The following is a 19,190-nucleotide window of genomic DNA, read 5'->3' as shown; positions in this document are numbered from 1 at the left end:
TGCATACTCTTATTCTGGAATACATAATTGTTACGTTGCTAATAAGAAGTTGAAATAGAAATACCTACTCATACACACACACACACATATATATATATATATAAGCAGATCATGTCGTTGGATATTGATGATATCTTAGCCGAGTTAGATAGAGACACAACTGTTGTAGACAATATTTCTAGTGACAATTTTCCCAATGCCAATAATAATAGACATAAGCTGACAAAGGATTATAGTTTGTCCCCAAACTCTTCATTAGATACAACTACCGTTCCACAACATAACAATTCTAGTAGTGGGAAGAAAAAAGTTATTTCATCAATTGAAGATTTTAGTAAATTAATGACATTATGGAAAAATGAACGATGCTCACCTGATTTATTACCATATCCACATCTTTTAATGAAAAGAATGCTAATCCGTATTCAAGAACAAATGGAACATTTAGAAATTTTATCAATGAATTTTTTTGAAGCACAAGGTAACAATAGCTCTGATAATCGAAGAAATATGAGTAATGCGCCTGTTAATAATAATAAAATGCTACCATTACTTTGCATGGAAGCCGAATTGGAGAGAGTAAAATTTGTTATCAGAAGTTACCTTCGATGTAGATTAGCTAAAATAGATAAATATTCAATATATTTGAGACAAATTAATGAACAATATCTAAATGAGGAAATAAATGAAGAAAATGATGATGATGCTGATGATGATGATAAAGAAAATCCTTCTTCACTAAGAATTTCTCCTCTTGAAAAATTACTCTCTCCAGAAGAAATTAGATACCATCAAAGTCACTTCAGTTTGTTATTAAATTTATTGAATGAAAGTGTGTTAAAATATATGCCCGATGAACTGCAAGCCGTTAATGACACTGAAGCAAGTATAAACATGATAGATGAACCTGATTACAATAAATTTGTATTCATTAAAGTTAAAGGTCCTCCAAATAATTTATATGACACAGACCCCCTATTAAAGAAAAGAACCCATCCAGATATCTATTATTACTCAATTACTATACCTGAAACCAAAGAAGATATCGATTTAATTATTGGTAGTATATATATTGTAAGATACAGCTTGATCAAAAATCTTTTATTAGATGAAAAGATAGAGTTATTATAAAAGTCTCTCTTATCTAGTACAAATATTCACTGATAGGATAAAATCATAGTTTTAATAGCACTTGCATAATATATATATATATATATATATTTGTAAAGGTAAATATAACATTTATCTACATATCGGAATCTAAAAGGTAAAAAGAAACATAAATAATATAAATAGCCAATTATGACCTATTTAGCATGGTGATTCTATACCCTATTAGATTAAATTCACTTACTAAATAAATATTTCTCATATTTTTATGTATCTAAATTTTTTTAATTAATAATAGTTTTAAATATATACTAGAAAATACTAAACAGGCTGTACCTTGATACCATAAAGGGAAAATTAATAAGAATATTTTTGTTTAAATGAGTTTTTTCCTTCATCATCATCAAATTTCCTTCACAGACATTCCAGAAGAAAAAAATTTTTATTCAGAAAACTAACATTTTGCAATATTTCAGTTATAGATGTGTTAGAATTCGAACTATTTGTTTAAGAAAGTAAGAGATATCAATATTTTTCTAAATGCTCTTCTTTTTGAAGAATTTTTCAAGCAAACCATCAATGCTGAAATATTAAGAAGTTGTAAAGAATATATACAAATACACAAGGCATGGATAATAAACAGAAGACAAGAAGTGGTTAAAAAGAAATATTTCAGTATATGATATCTGTTGCTTACCCCTATTAGTATAAGCTCCATTTTTCATTTCATAATAATCTTATACCGGAGTCACGTAATTTACAAAATATAATAACCCTAAGGTTATGTGTTTCTGATAACAGTTAATCTTGTTGAAATCTCAATAATATTTCACTTGGATAGATATAAGATATAGACTCGTTCTATATCTCTAGATGTAATATTCCTATATGTCTATATATCTCTATCCCTAATCTGCTAGAACTAAATAGTATACACTTATATACTATATATCTAAACCTATGTAATCCGTGGTTCCTTGTTCCTTATTTTTATTCGTTGCTTGGTTGTTGTTCTTCTTGGTTGCTCTTTTGTACTTTATGTTGGTTACTCCTGTTCTTATGTGTGTTTGTAAAATTTTGCAAAAAGGAAAGTTTAAAAAAATATCGTCAACCCTCATTTCTCTAAACAAAACCCTAAACAGTAATATCAGGGACATTACACAGAAACCAAAAAACTGCGCAAGCCCGGAATCGAACCGGGGGCCCAACGATGGCAACGTTGGATTTTACCACTAAACCACTTGCGCCTCAACCGTTGTGCTCTGCCGTGGAATAGGATAATTATAATCATCAAGATTACATAAGATCCTGAATGAATCTAGAACTATTTATTGTTTTAATAAGTCATACACGTGCTACAAAATTAGATGCTGCATAATAAAAAGATTAGATTACATAAGATTTTGGCAAATCTAGAATTTACCTATTGTTTTAATAAGTCCCACGTGTATTACTAATCATCATGATTAGAGAATTGGGGTGCAGTTCTAATCCACTAGTGCACCTAAATTAATGTAATAAATTTTAGGGTTTGAATCAGTCAGATCATTAATGTACTAATCTGAATAATCGATCGAGCTCCAGAAAACATATAAAAGGACAACGTTTTCTGGAGATAAGAGATTATCTTCCATAACTTTTCTTGTAAATAATTTATATATTATAGATGAACATAAAATAGAATAACAAGCAAGTAACAAGTTAAGTAACTCTGAATAAATATATTAGCTCGATATAAGTCGCTCAATATATAAGACTGTTTTAGTAATTATATTATCAACTATAGTTGATTATTGTCTCGATTATTTGAATAACTGTTAATATTATTTGCGCTTCCCCGAAATATACAAATAATTTCACCACTTCATATTACAACATGCTCAAAACAGTCTTATATATTGAGCGACTTATATCGAGCTAATATACTTGTTCGAAGTTACTTATTTTGTTACTTGCTTGTTGTTCTATTTATGTTTATATATAATATATAAATTATTTACAAGAAAAGTTATGGAAGATGATCTCTTATCTCCTGAAAACGTTGTCCTTTTATATGTTTTCTGGAGTTCGATCGATTATTCAGATTAGTACATTAATGATCTGACTGATTCAAACCCTAAAATTTATTACATTAATTCGGGTACACTAGTGAATTAGAAACTGCACCCCAATTCTCTAATCATGATGATTAGTAATACACGTGGGACTTATTAAAACAATAGGTAAATTCTAGATTTGCCAAGATCTTATGTAATCCAATCTTTTTATTATGCAGCATCTAATTTTGTAGCACGTGTATGACTTATTAAAACAATAAATAGTTCTAGATTCATTCAGGATCTTATGTAATCTTGATGGTAATAGCTATTCTATTATACAACAGGTTCGTTGTAATATGATGTGGTCAGAGTTTTGTATTATTCGGGGAAGCACTAGAAATATCAAACAGATAATCTACTAATAATCGATACAATCGATTATGCAATTATTAATACGGTCTTATATATTAATGGCTATATCGAGCTTATATAATTATACTTATCGATGACTTACTTGTCATATTTGTGTTGGATCTTGCCTTGTTCTCTATATATAATATATATAAATTATATATAAGAGAGGAGTGACGGAAGATAGTATTCATCTACAGAAAACGTTGTCCTTTTATATGTTTTCTGGAGCTTGATCAACTATTCAACTTGATATATTAATGGATTAGTAATCCATATCTTTATTATTAGTTACAATAATATAATCGAAGATCATAGAGCATTTAGGACAATAGGTTATGGTGGCGTAGTAGAAACTATAATGAACACTGTGTATATGACTATAATAAGTAATTCTAGATTTGACTAGAATCTTACGTATTCTCAATAGCAGTGGCTTTTTATTCTACAACAGGACTTATGTAAAAACAATAAAATATAAAATTGAAATTACTCAAGGTTCTATCTAAATTTATAGTTATCCACTGTTACAAGGTTACACAAAATGACTCACTTGTTGTTTGTTACCCTTATATATAATACAAAATGTTATATGCCGTTTTATTTAGTTGTGCAATTAATGTTTATTTTATGGATTTGACAATTCACCATTAAATCACGTATGAGAATTATATAAATTTTAGATTAATTTAAAAAGACATCATCTCGCCAATGATGTTAGAAGAGTTATTTCAAATAGTATGTTTAAATATGGTTATTAATTATATATAAAAACATTTACATTTCATAATAATTAGTTGATTCTCACTATTAATCCTAGTTATTATCGATATTATCAGCATTCCTCCTCTAGATTGAACCTAGTAGATAGAATACGAATGTTAATGCTGATAATCACCTTTGGTACCATCTCTCAGTATTCAAAATGTTGAAAGATGGCTAGAGTTATATTTGACAACTTAAATTCACCATACTAAGTTATTAAAAAGTTATGAAAATTTATATTAAAGAAGACTTGAAGATAAAATTAGTAAACTGCATAATATTGTATCTTGTATATTTGTTATATAGAAAGAAGAGGACCAAGCGATAAAATAACAATTTATAGTACCACTAACTTCCTACTATAAATAACCAAAAAAAAAACTTATAATACCGTCAATATCCTATTGTAAGTTGTATTATCTTATTATTCTAAGTTAAAATGAATTCTAACAGAATTTTTGATTCCGAAGCCTTGCATCAACACAAAAGTCTCTTAAATAAGCTTCTCAGTAATCTTCCACCAATGTCCATCTGAGGAGTATTCGTTTGTTTGAATACACTTGCAACCTTGGACCCAGAGTTTTGGCTGTTCCAAGTCCTTTGCCTCGACATTCGACGTTACCCACGGATTAGCTATTCCAGGATTTCCAAGTAGGGCTTCTTACACAAGATCATTTATCTTTCATAATTCTTCTTGTCTATATTGTTAGAGAAAAAATAATGTGTCCACCATTTTTTCTTATTGAAGATTATTTTTAGTAAGTAGTTAACAATCTTTCAAAGTTAATAAGCTAGAAATCTGATTTACTTAACACCAAAACCACAAAAAGCACACATTTTAAATCTCTTGAGGTTATTTATAATATATACTGAGATATACAAAGCTTCTTCTGTCTTTTTTGATGGCCCAATCCTTTCATACACATACCAATGGAAATTAAATAGAATATACCGAAAAAAAGATGTTCTAGAATGAAAAAAATAAATTAAAATGTTGGATACTCATCGTTTACATTTATTACATGCAAATACTAATTCTCAAAAATGAAAAATTTTTATGGGAGCTGGAATTGAATTAATTCATTTACAGAAAATATCATACTACTATTTGTTAATAGTTATTGTATAATGCTTGTTAATTCTTTTAATTCAAAAGAATCATTATAATAACTTGTGTAATAGCAAATATAAACAATAAACAACCATCATAATTAAGGAAGTAAATAATCATTCTGTAAATATGTATTATTTATACATGTTTTATAGATAATCTAATTGTAGTTTCGTGAACAATTTTTTCTTGTTTTTTTTTTAACTCTTTCATTTTCACATACACATACTTTTTGGTATGAAATGTCTTCCAATGAGAAAATATGATTTTGTTGTTGATGAATAGTTCTTGCATCAGTTATAAATGATTAACAATCAAATTCATAAACTTGGATAAACCGATAATGCAAAAATTTCATAGATAATCTTAAAATAGTCATATATAATTACATATTTTTTGCATTGTTAAATATTTGAGGCACAGTTTGTGTGTAGGAATAGTTTGTGTGACAATAATAAGATTTATTCAAAACCTTTTAAATACCGAAATAAAGAACACAAATTTAGTTTTATTTGAATGACAAAAAAATGCAGAAAATTCCACACAAAACCCTATTTTCTATTAAAAAAAATATCTTAAACATATCTTTTAACCTAAACAAAATATTGTTTTTTCTGAAAAATTATCGGAATTATAATAGGTTTTGAACTAAATATTTTCATTTAAATAGTATTTAAATATCCAATCCTGAAAAAAAAAAATGCTTTACACAGTAGTATTACAATTTATCACCTAGGTTGATTGATAAGAGAAGATGGTAATAAATGTTCCTTTTATGTCTAAAGTTTATTTTGAAGTTCTAAATTCAAATAAGTTGAGTTAATAGTAGTCGTAATTGTTTTAGTTGACTTCCTTTTTTTTTTTGCATATTTTCAAAAGATCAAAATACCTTGACATTCATTTTAATACTATACAGTATTATCAAGGTTAATTATTAAGGTAAATTCCAACAGGAACTCATACAGTAGAGTAAAAGTGAGGCTATCAAACAATAATAATATATAAATTAGAAAGACAAAATTATCAATGTTGGTTCGATTGAAATTTTATGAACTAATTGTTCTATTGACACTTTTATGCAATTGTTTTGTCTATGCCCAATTAACCGACTCATTATCTTCTAAATGTAATATTGAAAAGTTACATCACCTAGAGTCCCAATTAACCTTTGATAGCAATAATATTAATAAATATGAACAATTAATCAAACAAACTAATAGTTGTATTAAGAAATTTGATAATGATCATTTCGATGATGATAAGATTAGTCATATCACCCCAAATAAGCACAATATACCATTTTTTCAACTACGTAATCAAGTTATATATAAATTAGGATTACTACACTTATCTCTAAATCAAAATCTGAAAGCTTTAGAGCTCTTCGAATCTATCATAATTGATCAGGACAAATATGATGATTCTTATACTGAACTTGCCTTAAAAAGATTAAATGAACTATATATTGCATTTGGCTATTGGAATAAAGTAAAGATAGATGAAGATGGTTTACATTCAATGTTTCTATCTTTGAATTCGACTTTATATAACAAGATACAACCATATATTGATGGAAAAAACATAAATTTAGGCATTGATACTACATTAAAAGACGAATTAACTCCCATGTTACAGATATCACCTTATAATATTGATTTACTTTCAGTTAATGTCCAGTATTTGACTAGATTATTGTCAGAGAGCTGCGATTCGTCAATTGCAAACGAACTTTTAAAAAATTATGAACTTGTTCTGGACCAATTTAAAACTAAATTAAATATTAATCAAAGATTAGAAATTCATTACATCTGTGCAATCATTCAAATGCTTATTCTGAACACTGATCCAACTCGTCAATTACAGAAGTGTTTAGCAATTGATATGGATTATTATCCATGTAAGCAGCTCACATTATTAAATTCAAGATTGAATAAGATTAACCCACCTAAGTCAAATTTACTAGATTCTCAAAAATATGCCTTTAAAGATACAGATACCTTTAATAAATTAGATACTACTCATTGGGAGAAATTATTAAATTTTTATCTTGATAAAAGTGGCAAAACAAAACCTTGTTTAAAAATGCCTTATAATAAAATTGCGAAAAAGACAGATAATAAATTTACTGACAATTATAGCTCTATTGCCAATTATTATGTCCCAGAATCACTAAAAAATGTGTTTGAAAACGTATTGCCATTAGGATACCCAAGGATATTTAATATTAAATATACCAATGATAAGTGTGGACAACAAGGTTATTTTAAAAAGTACATCGACATAGTTTTATGTGAAGCTTCAACACATGTCTCCTCAAAATTTACTAAATTCTTAAACGCTAATCAATATTGCAAAAAAGCTTTGAAAGAAATGTTGAATGATGAACAATGGGCTCAACTAAAAAACGCTATCAATGAGTCATCCCAACTTCCAAATAATTTCCTGAAGGACTTATGGAATACATATCCTACACTGGCAGTTCATACTATTGATATTATTCTTCGTAGTAACAAAAAACAACCAAGTAAACAATTAATAGAGCAAATCTGGAATTTTTTTAAAGAAGAAAAGTTGGAATCATCAGAAATTAAAAGTATACAAAAACAAATAAGTTATGTAAAAAAGTATATGGAAAAAATTAGAAAAAGCAGACAACAACAACGGCAACAAAATCAACAACAACAGTTTTTTTTTAATTTTGGTCCACAAGGAAACCATCACCAAGCTCCTCCAGCTCCTCCACCAATTACCAATGATAAAGATTATTATAAGATTCTGGGTATTAGTAAAGAAGCATCATCAAAAGAAATTAGAAGAGCCTATTTAAACTTGACCAAAAAATACCATCCAGATAAACAAGGTGCATTATCAGAGGAGGAAAAAAAGCAAGTTCATGAAAAGATGTCCGAGATTAATGAAGCCTATGAAACTTTAAGTGATGAAAATAAAAGAAAAGAGTATGATTCAGTAAGATCAACGGGAGGCAGACGACAATTTCAACAAAGATCACCTTTTGGAAATGGACCTATGAACTTTATGTTTCAACAAAACCCAGGTGGTGGTCACAAATTTCCTTTTGGTATGTAAATAACTTTTTTATGATATTTCTCTATATACTATTTAAACAAATAACTGTGTTTATTCATGATAGATATGTAACAAAAGGTATACTGTCTTATTCTTTATGAATATTTTATAAAGACAAAAGTAATAATGAAGATAGGAATAATATTAAAAATGCTTGACTTCACATATCTTGCTTATCAAAGAGTCATGACAGAAGGTTCTATATAAAAATTGATTTCAATATCATCAGCAATAACAAAACTGTCCTCCTCATTTTCTGAACGAAAAGTGGGCTTCTCTTCGTCTTATCCTTCTTCCTTTTTTTTTCTTCTTCTTCTGATTTGATCACCTAAATAATATATCAATTACCTTCCTTAGTATGTCTTTATTCTTTCCTTTTTTTTTTACGGTAAAAATAGAAAATTGAACGCAATATTATTGAGTTATAACACTCACATATCTAAAATTCATAAGGATTGTCTACTACTATCATTTCTTAGTGTCCCATTAAATATTTCTTCTCCATCGTTCTCTTCTTTGTCTCCTTCTATTTCCGGTCCTACTGCAGCAAGATGAATTTCTTTAAGTTTATCCATAATCCCACTGATAAATGGTCTCAATTCATTGATTTCCAAAATACTCAAATTATCTAACTGTAAATGAGACTCATTCATATATTTGATACCTTTGGCCACTTTCAATTGCCTAATTTCTCGCAAATCTTGAATTCTACTTCGTAATTCATGAATAGGATCATGGAAATCGTCCGGAGCCTTTTTGAATAATATCTCGGAGAGTATAAGCCAATCCCATGGTAAGGGACTAAATCTCCTAGTGTTATTTTGTTCAAATTGTATAGCTCTATCCAAAGCTTTGCATGTGAGCCATTCAGGTGCAATAATATTACATTTGTTTTGCTGTTTCAATAGTAGTGCAATCCACAACGTCACAGTAGTAGACTGCATAGCCACCATGTTATTTAATGCAGCATCGGGCATCGTTATCATTTTCCAACGATTAGAACATAGATCTAATATATCATCACTATGTTTATTTATTCTTTGTCTGGTGGTGAAACGTGGAAATATCTTTATTGGTTCATTTTCAACCATAAATTGTAATTCTTTAGGTGAAAAAGTATCCTGTAATTTTTTGGGAAGAGACATTCAAAGATTGGATAAAAACGTATTATAATAAAAGAAGTACTATAACTATCGTAGTGTTTTCAGTATTACCTTCACAGTTCCCTTCAACTAAATAACAATGTTGATAAACATGTGTCTATTGTTCTTTTTTGATATCATAATCATATTTTTTATTATTGCGATTTCTTGTGAATATCACTTTTCTTTTCATCTATAAATAGAGAAAAAAACAAAAAGAAAAAAAAAGAAAAGAAAAAACGTTTTCGAGAATTTGAATAAAAATGAAAAAAGATAGATTTCTCGATGCAATATCAAAATTAGAGATGGAAAAAATGTAAATAAACCCAAAGAGTCATACCTCGAGACCTTTCAAAGACAGAAAAGTAAAGGCTTTTACGTCAATGTCCATACATCCATACATATATATATACCTATAATGTTTAATGGAAATTGCAAACTATATTGAATAATTGTTAATTGGTTTGTAACCCACTACTTAATGATTGAAAAAGTTCGTAAGACAAAAATATACTACTTACTGCAAAACAAAAAAGGAACATATTATTCTTTCCTTCTGATGAAAATATCAAACATATAGAACCTCACTCTTTTTCTCCTTGGTATTCTATAATGTTTTCAATTAGTTCACTTTCAAAGTTTGCCCGACCATGGTATTTTGTAAATTCAAATGCTAACATTGCCAACTTTAAACGATACATGTCCTCTAGAAATATCATATTGTCCGTCTTAAATTCTACTGCCACAAAACGTGAAGCAAAAGATTATTTAACTAAATATGCTGATGAAACGAAATTAATTAACCATTCTCTGTTAATTGTCCGCGATCTGCATCGATGTAATTTTAATCTTTTGAAACAATTATCTGCTACTATAAGACGATTGAGAATTCTTGGATTAAGACCAATATGTGTTATTCCGCCCTCTGAAAACATTGAAAAGGAAGCAGAAACTTTGGATAAATTGATCACATATGCTAAATTGAGACCATTACATTTAAAGGAATCCTTAGTAAAAACTACTACAGGGCACTACAAATCCATTTTAGCTTCCGAAGATTTAAATTTATTTGATAATTATATTCCAAATTTAGTGCCAATTATTAAACCTTACATCTTCTATGAATCAGATGTTACCGAGGATATTTCAAGAGATATCGTTCATTTTATGCGATATCTTTCCAAAAATGCTAGGATAAAAATAGATAAAGTTTTCATACTAAATGGTATTGGTGGCATTCCTTCAGGTGAAAGAAATGATAATTCACATGTTTTTATAAATCTTTCACAAGAATATTCATCACTGACTGGTGCATTGTCTCAAAAGATTTCTTGTCTAGCAAAACGAGAACCGGATTCTGAGAACTTAATTGATAGAATGGAACTTTATTTGAAAGAGAAACAAATTCGTCAATTAGAAAAGGAAACTAAGGAACATTTACAAGACTTACAGATAATGAACGCGGTGTTATCAAATTTATCTAATACAGCCACTGGATTAATAACAACAATAGAGTCTGCTGCACTGTCATCAGATACTAATAATCCGTTAATTTATAACTTATTGACTGATCGTTCCTTAATATCATCTTCCTTACCTAGGTTTAAAAGACACAAGGAAATCAGTTTTGAAGAAATCTTTAATAATGAAGAAGAAGAGTTAGATGCCAAGAAATTATCAAATATCGAGAAACAAAATTACAATAATGCAATTTTATCTACTACTGTTTTAAAGAAAGGCATTAATATCAAAATATTTGATTTTAAAACATTAAATGATACTAATTCTATTGGTTTACCATCAAAAGGTAACCATAAAATGTTGGATGAAAATACACGAAAAGCTATGAAAATAACCAATGATAAAGTAGACTTAATAAAAATGAAATCTATCTTAGACCAATCTTTTCATAGATCGTTAGATCTAGAACATTACATGCAGAGAATAAACGGGAATATTGCATCCATTATTGTTATTGGTGACTATGAAGGTATTGCAATATTAACGTATGAAGGACCAGAGCATAGTAGATTTGTATACTTAGACAAGTTTGCAGTTCTGCCACATTTAAAGGGATCATTAGGAATATCTGATATTATCTTTAATTTAATGTTTAAAAAATTCCCAAACGAAGTCGTCTGGCGAAGCAGAAGAGATAATATTGTTAACAAATGGTATTTTCAAAGGAGCGTTGCAGTAATAGATTTGTCAATTGATATTGGAAACAACGATCAAAGCGATAGTATTTTTAAATTGTTCTATTATGGTGACCCTAAACGTGTAGAGGAAAACATTAACAACTTCAGCAGGTTACAGGAATTTGCAAGATATGTAAGAGATATTAAACCAAGTTGGGAAAAACAACTTAGTTTCTTTAATATAAATGAATGAAGTTACATTTTAAGTTTGTACAAATACATACGTTTAAATCATCAATAACCTAAAAAGGTCCCAGAGATTAGCTATATGTAGACTTAAACCTTCCTTTTTCCTTTTAAACAAAACGAGAATCAATAAAGTCCCATTCCTGATTAAGAGTATCAATTCTATATTTGCGTCTTATATTTGGCACATTATGTTTGATTCTTGTGTCTTCTCTTTTATCATACCAAATATCTGTTAAACCAATCATTTCAGATATTGGCGAATTATCAAGCGCCATACTAAGAACTCCAGTCCAATGTGCCTTGTAAAATCCTTCATAACCAGAGCATAAAACTGAATTTCTAGCTAATTCACAAAGATCTGCTGCATTTAATAAATATATACTAGCAGCAACACTATACTCTTCAATTAATGGTTCGAGTGTATAGGAAGAATTAAATAAAATTGATTTTGAAGATATTGATACTTTAAACCCAATTTTGACTAAATTCATAAATGGATTATTTCTGTAAGATGTCTGTTCTTCAACTGTTACATCTCTAGAGTGGTTAATGTTATTTTTATTTCTACTATTATTCACATTAGAATAATAAAATGTTTCTGATATTGGATGTTGAATCAATGAGGAGTGCAAAGAAATGGATGACAGTGGTGCTGCTATAATTGGAATCTGAAACAAATAAAATAAATATTCTAATGTTGCAGGTGCTAGCCAAAGACCTTCTCCTCTTAAAAGTCCACCATTACACAACAAAAGATTACACACTAATGACTCAATACTTTCAGTAAAAAAGTTATCATGAATACTAAATTGTGAACTTCTTGTAGATGCAGTTGGAGAACAGTAGCTTCTCAATGTAATGGTATTCAGGTTCTTTTCATACCTCATTTGATTGAATGCACTTAATCTGACATAGAAATAGTACATATAATGTGATATAGTAGGGTTATCACCATTGGCAATCCATTCCTTAGGTGATAAATTGATATCAGGGAACTCATTCCATAAATATTCATCGGATTGGCTAATTACAATATCGAACGAACATACAGTGCTTAAACAGTATTGCAAATTAATGTTATTTTGTTCACTAATAAGAGGTTCAAAAAACAAATCAAAGTATTCTTCAAAGTTACGTACCATTTTATATTTAAATAAATTTGAGAATACTCTTGAAATACGTATATTCCAACGAATATTATGCGAAATTAATTTCCATTTAACAACCCATTTAGCAAATTTAACCCACCAATTACTATTACAGTTATCATTTTTGTTCATAAATTGATAATCAATAGAGATTTGAACTAATTGATATTTAGACTTTTCTAATGGGTGAATGGAATATTTAATTAAAATTTCTGCTAAGTATTGACCTTCGATATAGTTATCAAATTCCAAAAAAGTATTAGCTATCAAAAAGTATCTAAATTGTTTCCCAGTTAAAATGTTTTCGATTTGTTTGAGGGGCAGTTGTATTATGTGATATGTTACTAGGTAAATGTTTTTATACCAATCTAAAAACTCATCATCAATTAGTTTTAATCCAATATCTAATGTTTTTTCACCATTTTCTTTACCAAATTGGAAGAAATCTTTGACAGTTAGTTTTTCATTGTTTGAAGTACAATATACTATTTTATCTGCTTCATAATTGATTTTATTCCATATAAACTCACTAAGCTGTCTTTGAGATATGATTCCACTTAGTAATAGATCTTGATCTACTTTCCTTGAATTATAAAAATCTCTATATGGGACTTGTTTATTCTCCAGAACTTCAGAATTGGATTTTAAATGTTGAAATAAATCAAATTTATTAAGTAAATATGATAATCTTTTTTCTGACATTGAATTAATATTATGATTCTGAATTATTCCAATAACATATTCGAAATCCTTCCTGAATTCTGTAAAATTTGGAATCTTTCTGCAATCATTTTTGATAAAAGTACAATCTTTTTCCCTTAATTCTCTAAATTTAGAAAATTCCTCTTGATATTGATTGATATCAAAATATTTACCTGTATAAGATATGTCTCTTATTCCTGGTTTTTTATGAATAAGATATTCTGAAGTATTAAGAAAGTCTAATTCCGAATTCTGCCTTTTAAATCTATCGTCCTTTTCAAACTTCCAAAATTTCGGTAATGGTTTAGGATAGAGTAACCAAGTATCTATATTATATTTTGCATTCAATTTATTATCTTGAAAAGAAGATGTAATATATTTTCTTCTTATTGATGTTAATTGTAAGACGGGGTTTTTACAATTTTTAATCCCCTTAAAACAAAAATGCTTTGAATTAGTTGGGACTACCTTCTGACAACAATTATCAATATTTGTATTATTATCATTACAAAATTGTAAATCAAAGGCAAGGTTATTATTATATTCCTTGGTTATTTCAATTTCTTCATCTGATTCCAAGTACATAGGGGATCCCAAAACCATTTGTTTATCAAAGTCAGTTTTTAATGAAATCATATCCATGTCATCTATACTTAATATGTTTTTTTTATTTAGTTTTCTAGTTGCCTCATTCTTCAATGTTGGCAGATTCTTGTTAAAATTTCTATAGATATTGATTGGTGAATCACAATGTTCAAAGAACATTGTTGATCTTTTCTGCATTTGTCCAGTAGTCATATTGCTACTAATTTAAATTCATATAAAAACGTTTTGGTAATATCTCTGTTTATCGTATATATCTTTTTATGGTATTATTAACCGGTAATTATTAATACATTAACTAGATAATTGTAATCTCACAATAATACTATAAAGAAACAACTTAATGGTTTGTTAATATAAGACTTCGTTTTATCTTATGGTTAAAAAGACAAATTCCAGTAAATGAATATTTTAGATAAATATAAAATTAACCTTATGTTTGAATATTTTGTTAATTCCCATACAATATATCAACTCTTTGTATGTATCCATAGTTCTTTCAAGAATAACAACTCGTCTCTTATTTTACTGGGATCCCTTATTTTAACTATGTTCTTTTTTTTTTTTTTTAATTTTCACAATTCTTTCAGGAATTAAAAGTTATTAGCTCTCTATACTATTAAAGAAAAACACATACACAGACACACAGACACACTCATATATATTTGTATGTATATAGAACACACTACTTCATGTTGATCTTGTACATTAATTTTAAAATTATTTGGTAATTCTTACTTTTATTAACTTATATCAGGGAAGAAAAGTTAAGGGATTATCCCAGGATTATTATGGTATGAATAAATGAAGTGTGCATATATATTTATTGGAAAGTTAACTATTTAGTCTCATATATTTTGGTCATTTCTTGTAAGATATACTATCTAGAATCCTGAAATGAAAAATACATATAACAAACGATATAGTATTATTCGAACCATAAATAGAGTATTATAAGTAAGAACCTATTTATCTTTCCATTATCTAGTTCCATCTTTTATTGCTTCTAAGTATATAGGCGTCTTAAAACTTGAAAATTTTTTCTTTTAATATGAGATAGTCAGTATTTTATCAATATTGTTTCCTTATATAATAGGATCGGAACCGTGTTAATGAGAACAATCATTATTAAAATCTTAGAGAACAAAAGTATCCTAGCAACAATATAATGTAACGAAGAAAAAATGACAATATTAAATCTTAGAAAAGATTATATCTATATAGGAGGTACAAAAAATACATTAACAAGTTATCTACTTTAAATGCTTATAATTAGCTTACTATCTCTATATATTAAATATAAAAGAACATACTAAGGAGTCATAGTAAAACATAAAGGGTTGTAGGAGTATTATGACTTCTTCTTAAATGCAAATCTATAAAACAATGACTTTAGACTGTCACTAATAATACTAGATATTGATCATATTTTGTAATATTATTTTTCAAATGTGTATAACTTATGATAATCATATCATTCACATTTTTTCTGGGTTTCTGCATAAAATACCCTAACAAAAATGATATTTAAAGAATTAAACCAGATTTTGGACAAAACCACAAATCTAATAGTAACATCTAATTGTTTGAGTTGAACATTGGTACAATTATGTGCACAATGATTAGTATGAGGCAGTGAATTTATTTAAAAAACTTCCAACTATATTAAACCTTGTTCAAGAGATTTTTTATTATACAAAAATACACCAAAGAAAATCATTATATTTAACCATATTGTTTTATTGATATTAAAAATTAACGCTTTATATGATTAAAAATAACAAAAGTAAAATAGTAATAATAAATTAAAAATATTTTTTAATTTTTATATAAATTCTAAGTAAAATTGTTTATTTATCAGTAGATGTAAACAAACCTTATTAACAATTTGATACCGTATGTAGACGAAATATTCCAAATATGAAAAAATATATAAAGCTAACATTTTTTTCATATTATGTTTCTTCCCTTGTTCATCCTTTATAATCATCTTATTATATTATATATAAATAAAAAGAACTGATGAACTTAATCATAATTTTGTACACTATATATATATATATATAAACATAGCATCAAGAATGTATACTATTTATCCAATAACTAAAGGCGCTAATTCTCAACAATTTTCAAGAAGATAAAATGGTGAGCAAATTATTTATTTTCTAACAATATAAACAAGAAGAATTGTGAAAGATAAATTATCTTGTTGTAGGTGATGCCTTTTTGATTTAATTGGAAATTTGAATAACTATTATACTCTAAGGGATTATCTCAAGTTGCATACTAAAATATGGGTATTAATTATATATAAACACTTACAAATTATATAATTGATTGATTCTAACTATTAAATAGATTTGTCCTAGTTGTTATCAATACTCTTGATCTTGTTCTTATTATTGATTATGTTGATAATGTTAATAATTATAATTACCTCTGGCACTATCTCTCAATAATCAAGGGTATCTTAAGTAAGCTTCTTAGTATTCTGCCACCAATGTTTATCCGACGATCATTTGTTTATTCGAATACACTCACAACCTTGGGTCCAGAGTTTCGGTTGTTTCAAGTTCTTTATCTCAATATTAGACGTTACTCACAGGCTACGTATTTCAGGATTTCTAATTTGGGCCTCTTACGAATAATCAATAAGAAAAAAAAATTAAAAAGAAGAAGGATCAATTTGTGTTTATATATAAACATACTATATAATTATGTACAATATATGCCAAAATTATTATCATGAGTATTGTTTATTAAAGAAGTTTTTTATTATTTAAAGATTTTAGTGTGGCAACTGCTGGAATGATATATTACCGGTTTGGGTAATATGTAAATATATCAGAGAGGAAAAATGTTTGTTTTGCACATTCAATATTACGGAGATAAGATCAAACAGAATCAAAATAAACTAATATATAATGAAAAATTGCCAAAAGGTAAACATATATAAGTAGACGACTTTACTTAGTAGTTTTCCAATCTGGATGAATAATTTATATACATTTTATCATATGTTTCTTTTATATTCATATAATTATTAATTCCCAATTAAGAGATCGAGGGGAAATTACTCTACACATTAAAATAATAATAATACATAATAATAACATATAATATGATCACCAACGCTAAAGACATATATACTAATATTATTCATACAGAGGAACAACAATGTTTTTGTTGGAAAATGAGAGTTTATTACTGTCATTTTCATAAGAATTATTTTTAATTAGTTTTTCTATATATTATGTGGTGTACGGATGTACATAATATCAGGAAAACATTTTAATTGTCACCAAATATGTCTTTCGAAGATTTGAAAAGAAATGAAAAACTTTAAAAGAAAACTTAAAGTAAATAAAAGAATGTATACTGAATACACTATATAATAAATATGTACAGGTATTTAATACAAAAACATAACAAGTATCTATAACTTAATGATGTCTATCATTACCATGGACGCAGAAGGCTCCAAATTCCAACATGGTAGCGTCGCCGTTGTTGATGATAACGATACTGGGAACGATAAAATCATCAATGATCAAATCAATGACTTGAAAAAAGAAATTGTACAAGTCATATCTAATACAGATTTGACTGTAAGTGAAAAGACAAAGAAAACTAAAGAGTTAGGGGAATTGATTGAGGCCCTACAAAAGATTTTAAAAATTGGAAAAGACATGGACAATGTTCACATAGAAAAAAATATAGATGTTGAACAAAAGATAGATCTTATTCCAAAGAATCAAGAAATAAATAATTATAAAGGTTACATACTTTTATCAAAGAAAGATGAATATGGTTTTTATTATACTTTTAAAAATTTAGATGGCAATATTATTAAATATTACTATGAAAATGATAACTATAAATTTAACAAGAAATTATCTAAAATTGAGGAAATTCCAATCTGGTTCAGATCATTATCCAGATATCTAAAATCATGGAACTTTGATGATGTTACACAATTGACAGGTAAAATAGAAATAGATAAAAATGAAGAGGAAATAATTAGAAACATTGTTATTAATTCTATGACTGATGATATGGAAAATTTTGACTTGGATGAAAAATCAGGTATTGAAGCTATTTTGTTTATTAAACAGCTACTAGGTGAAGAATTCCCTAGAAGAGTTAAGGACAGAATGTGGAAAGAACTGATTGTTGATGAGTTCTGTACTGAACCAGAAAGGATTACCAAGGAATTTATGTACATGGTGAACTTAGAGAAATGGAGCCATGTAAAAGATGATTTCTATAGAATAAATGATAACTTTTTAAAAACAAAAATTGAAGAATCATTAACAAAAAACGTAAAACAAGAAATGATTAACAATTTTTTAACCGGTAAATTAAAAGGTGACTTAAGGCAATTGAATGTTGAACAATATATAAAAGCAATTCGGGATTCAATTAGATTGATGAATATAGAATACTGTGAATCAAAAAATTTAACCCGTATTGAAAAAAGAAGATGTATTAACTGTAATTCGTGTTTACATTATGCCAAAAATTGTAGAAAAATCAATAATAACAATACTTACTTGAAAGGAATAAATTATAATAAGAAAGAAGACAAGGAAGAGAAGAAGTTACTTAGGCCTGGTGAAATCAATGAATCAGAACACTAGATCAATAAAAGAAAAGGTAAATGAACTGAATACCATCAAGAAAGA

General features: G+C 27.6%; 6 protein-coding genes and 1 non-coding gene across 7 annotated transcripts; 4 read left to right on the top strand and 3 right to left on the bottom strand.

Annotated features, from left to right (window-relative positions):
- Positions 1 to 111: 111 nt before the first annotated feature.
- SLD5 (DNA replication protein SLD5) lies at positions 112 to 1,131 on the top strand (the record flags this gene model as incomplete). Its single annotated transcript, XM_064861619.1, has 1 exon — positions 112 to 1,131. The coding sequence occupies one exon, from the start codon at positions 112 to 114 to the stop codon at positions 1,129 to 1,131; it is 1,020 nt and encodes a 339-aa protein (XP_064716574.1).
- Positions 1,132 to 2,286: 1,155 nt separating this feature from the next.
- PWA37_005163 lies at positions 2,287 to 2,357 on the bottom strand. The gene has a single exon. It is a non-coding gene; the product is annotated as a tRNA-Gly (tRNA).
- Positions 2,358 to 6,462: 4,105 nt separating this feature from the next.
- JEM1 (Jem1p) lies at positions 6,463 to 8,523 on the top strand (the record flags this gene model as incomplete). The annotated part of the gene is made up of 1 exon (XM_064861618.1): positions 6,463 to 8,523. The coding sequence occupies one exon, from the start codon at positions 6,463 to 6,465 to the stop codon at positions 8,521 to 8,523; it is 2,061 nt and encodes a 686-aa protein (XP_064716573.1).
- Positions 8,524 to 8,969: 446 nt separating this feature from the next.
- On the bottom strand, positions 8,970 to 9,668 carry PSF2 (DNA replication protein PSF2; the record flags this gene model as incomplete). Its single annotated transcript, XM_064861617.1, has 1 exon — positions 8,970 to 9,668. The coding sequence occupies one exon, from the start codon at positions 9,666 to 9,668 to the stop codon at positions 8,970 to 8,972; it is 699 nt and encodes a 232-aa protein (XP_064716572.1).
- A 609-nt stretch (positions 9,669 to 10,277) lies between these two features.
- Positions 10,278 to 12,056, top strand: ARG2 (acetyl-CoA:L-glutamate N-acetyltransferase; the record flags this gene model as incomplete). Its single annotated transcript, XM_064861616.1, has 1 exon — positions 10,278 to 12,056. The coding sequence occupies one exon, from the start codon at positions 10,278 to 10,280 to the stop codon at positions 12,054 to 12,056; it is 1,779 nt and encodes a 592-aa protein (XP_064716571.1).
- A 103-nt stretch (positions 12,057 to 12,159) lies between these two features.
- Positions 12,160 to 14,700, bottom strand: PWA37_005159 (metallo-dependent hydrolase superfamily protein; the record flags this gene model as incomplete). Its single annotated transcript, XM_064861615.1, has 1 exon — positions 12,160 to 14,700. The coding sequence occupies one exon, from the start codon at positions 14,698 to 14,700 to the stop codon at positions 12,160 to 12,162; it is 2,541 nt and encodes an 846-aa protein (XP_064716570.1).
- Positions 14,701 to 17,951: 3,251 nt separating this feature from the next.
- Positions 17,952 to 19,145, top strand: PWA37_005158 (uncharacterized protein; the record flags this gene model as incomplete). Its single annotated transcript, XM_064861614.1, has 1 exon — positions 17,952 to 19,145. One exon carries the CDS (start codon positions 17,952 to 17,954, stop codon positions 19,143 to 19,145), a length of 1,194 nt encoding a protein of 397 aa, XP_064716569.1.
- Between the last annotated feature and the right edge of the window lie 45 nt (positions 19,146 to 19,190).

This window comes from Arxiozyma heterogenica (assembly GCF_036370985.1).
Source record: "Arxiozyma heterogenica strain weizmannii chromosome Unknown scaffold_9, whole genome shotgun sequence".
NCBI classification, from domain to species: domain Eukaryota; kingdom Fungi; phylum Ascomycota; class Saccharomycetes; order Saccharomycetales; family Saccharomycetaceae; genus Arxiozyma; species Arxiozyma heterogenica.
The sequence above is the reverse complement of the archived record's forward strand: the minus strand, read 5'-3'. Positions and strand labels throughout refer to the sequence as shown.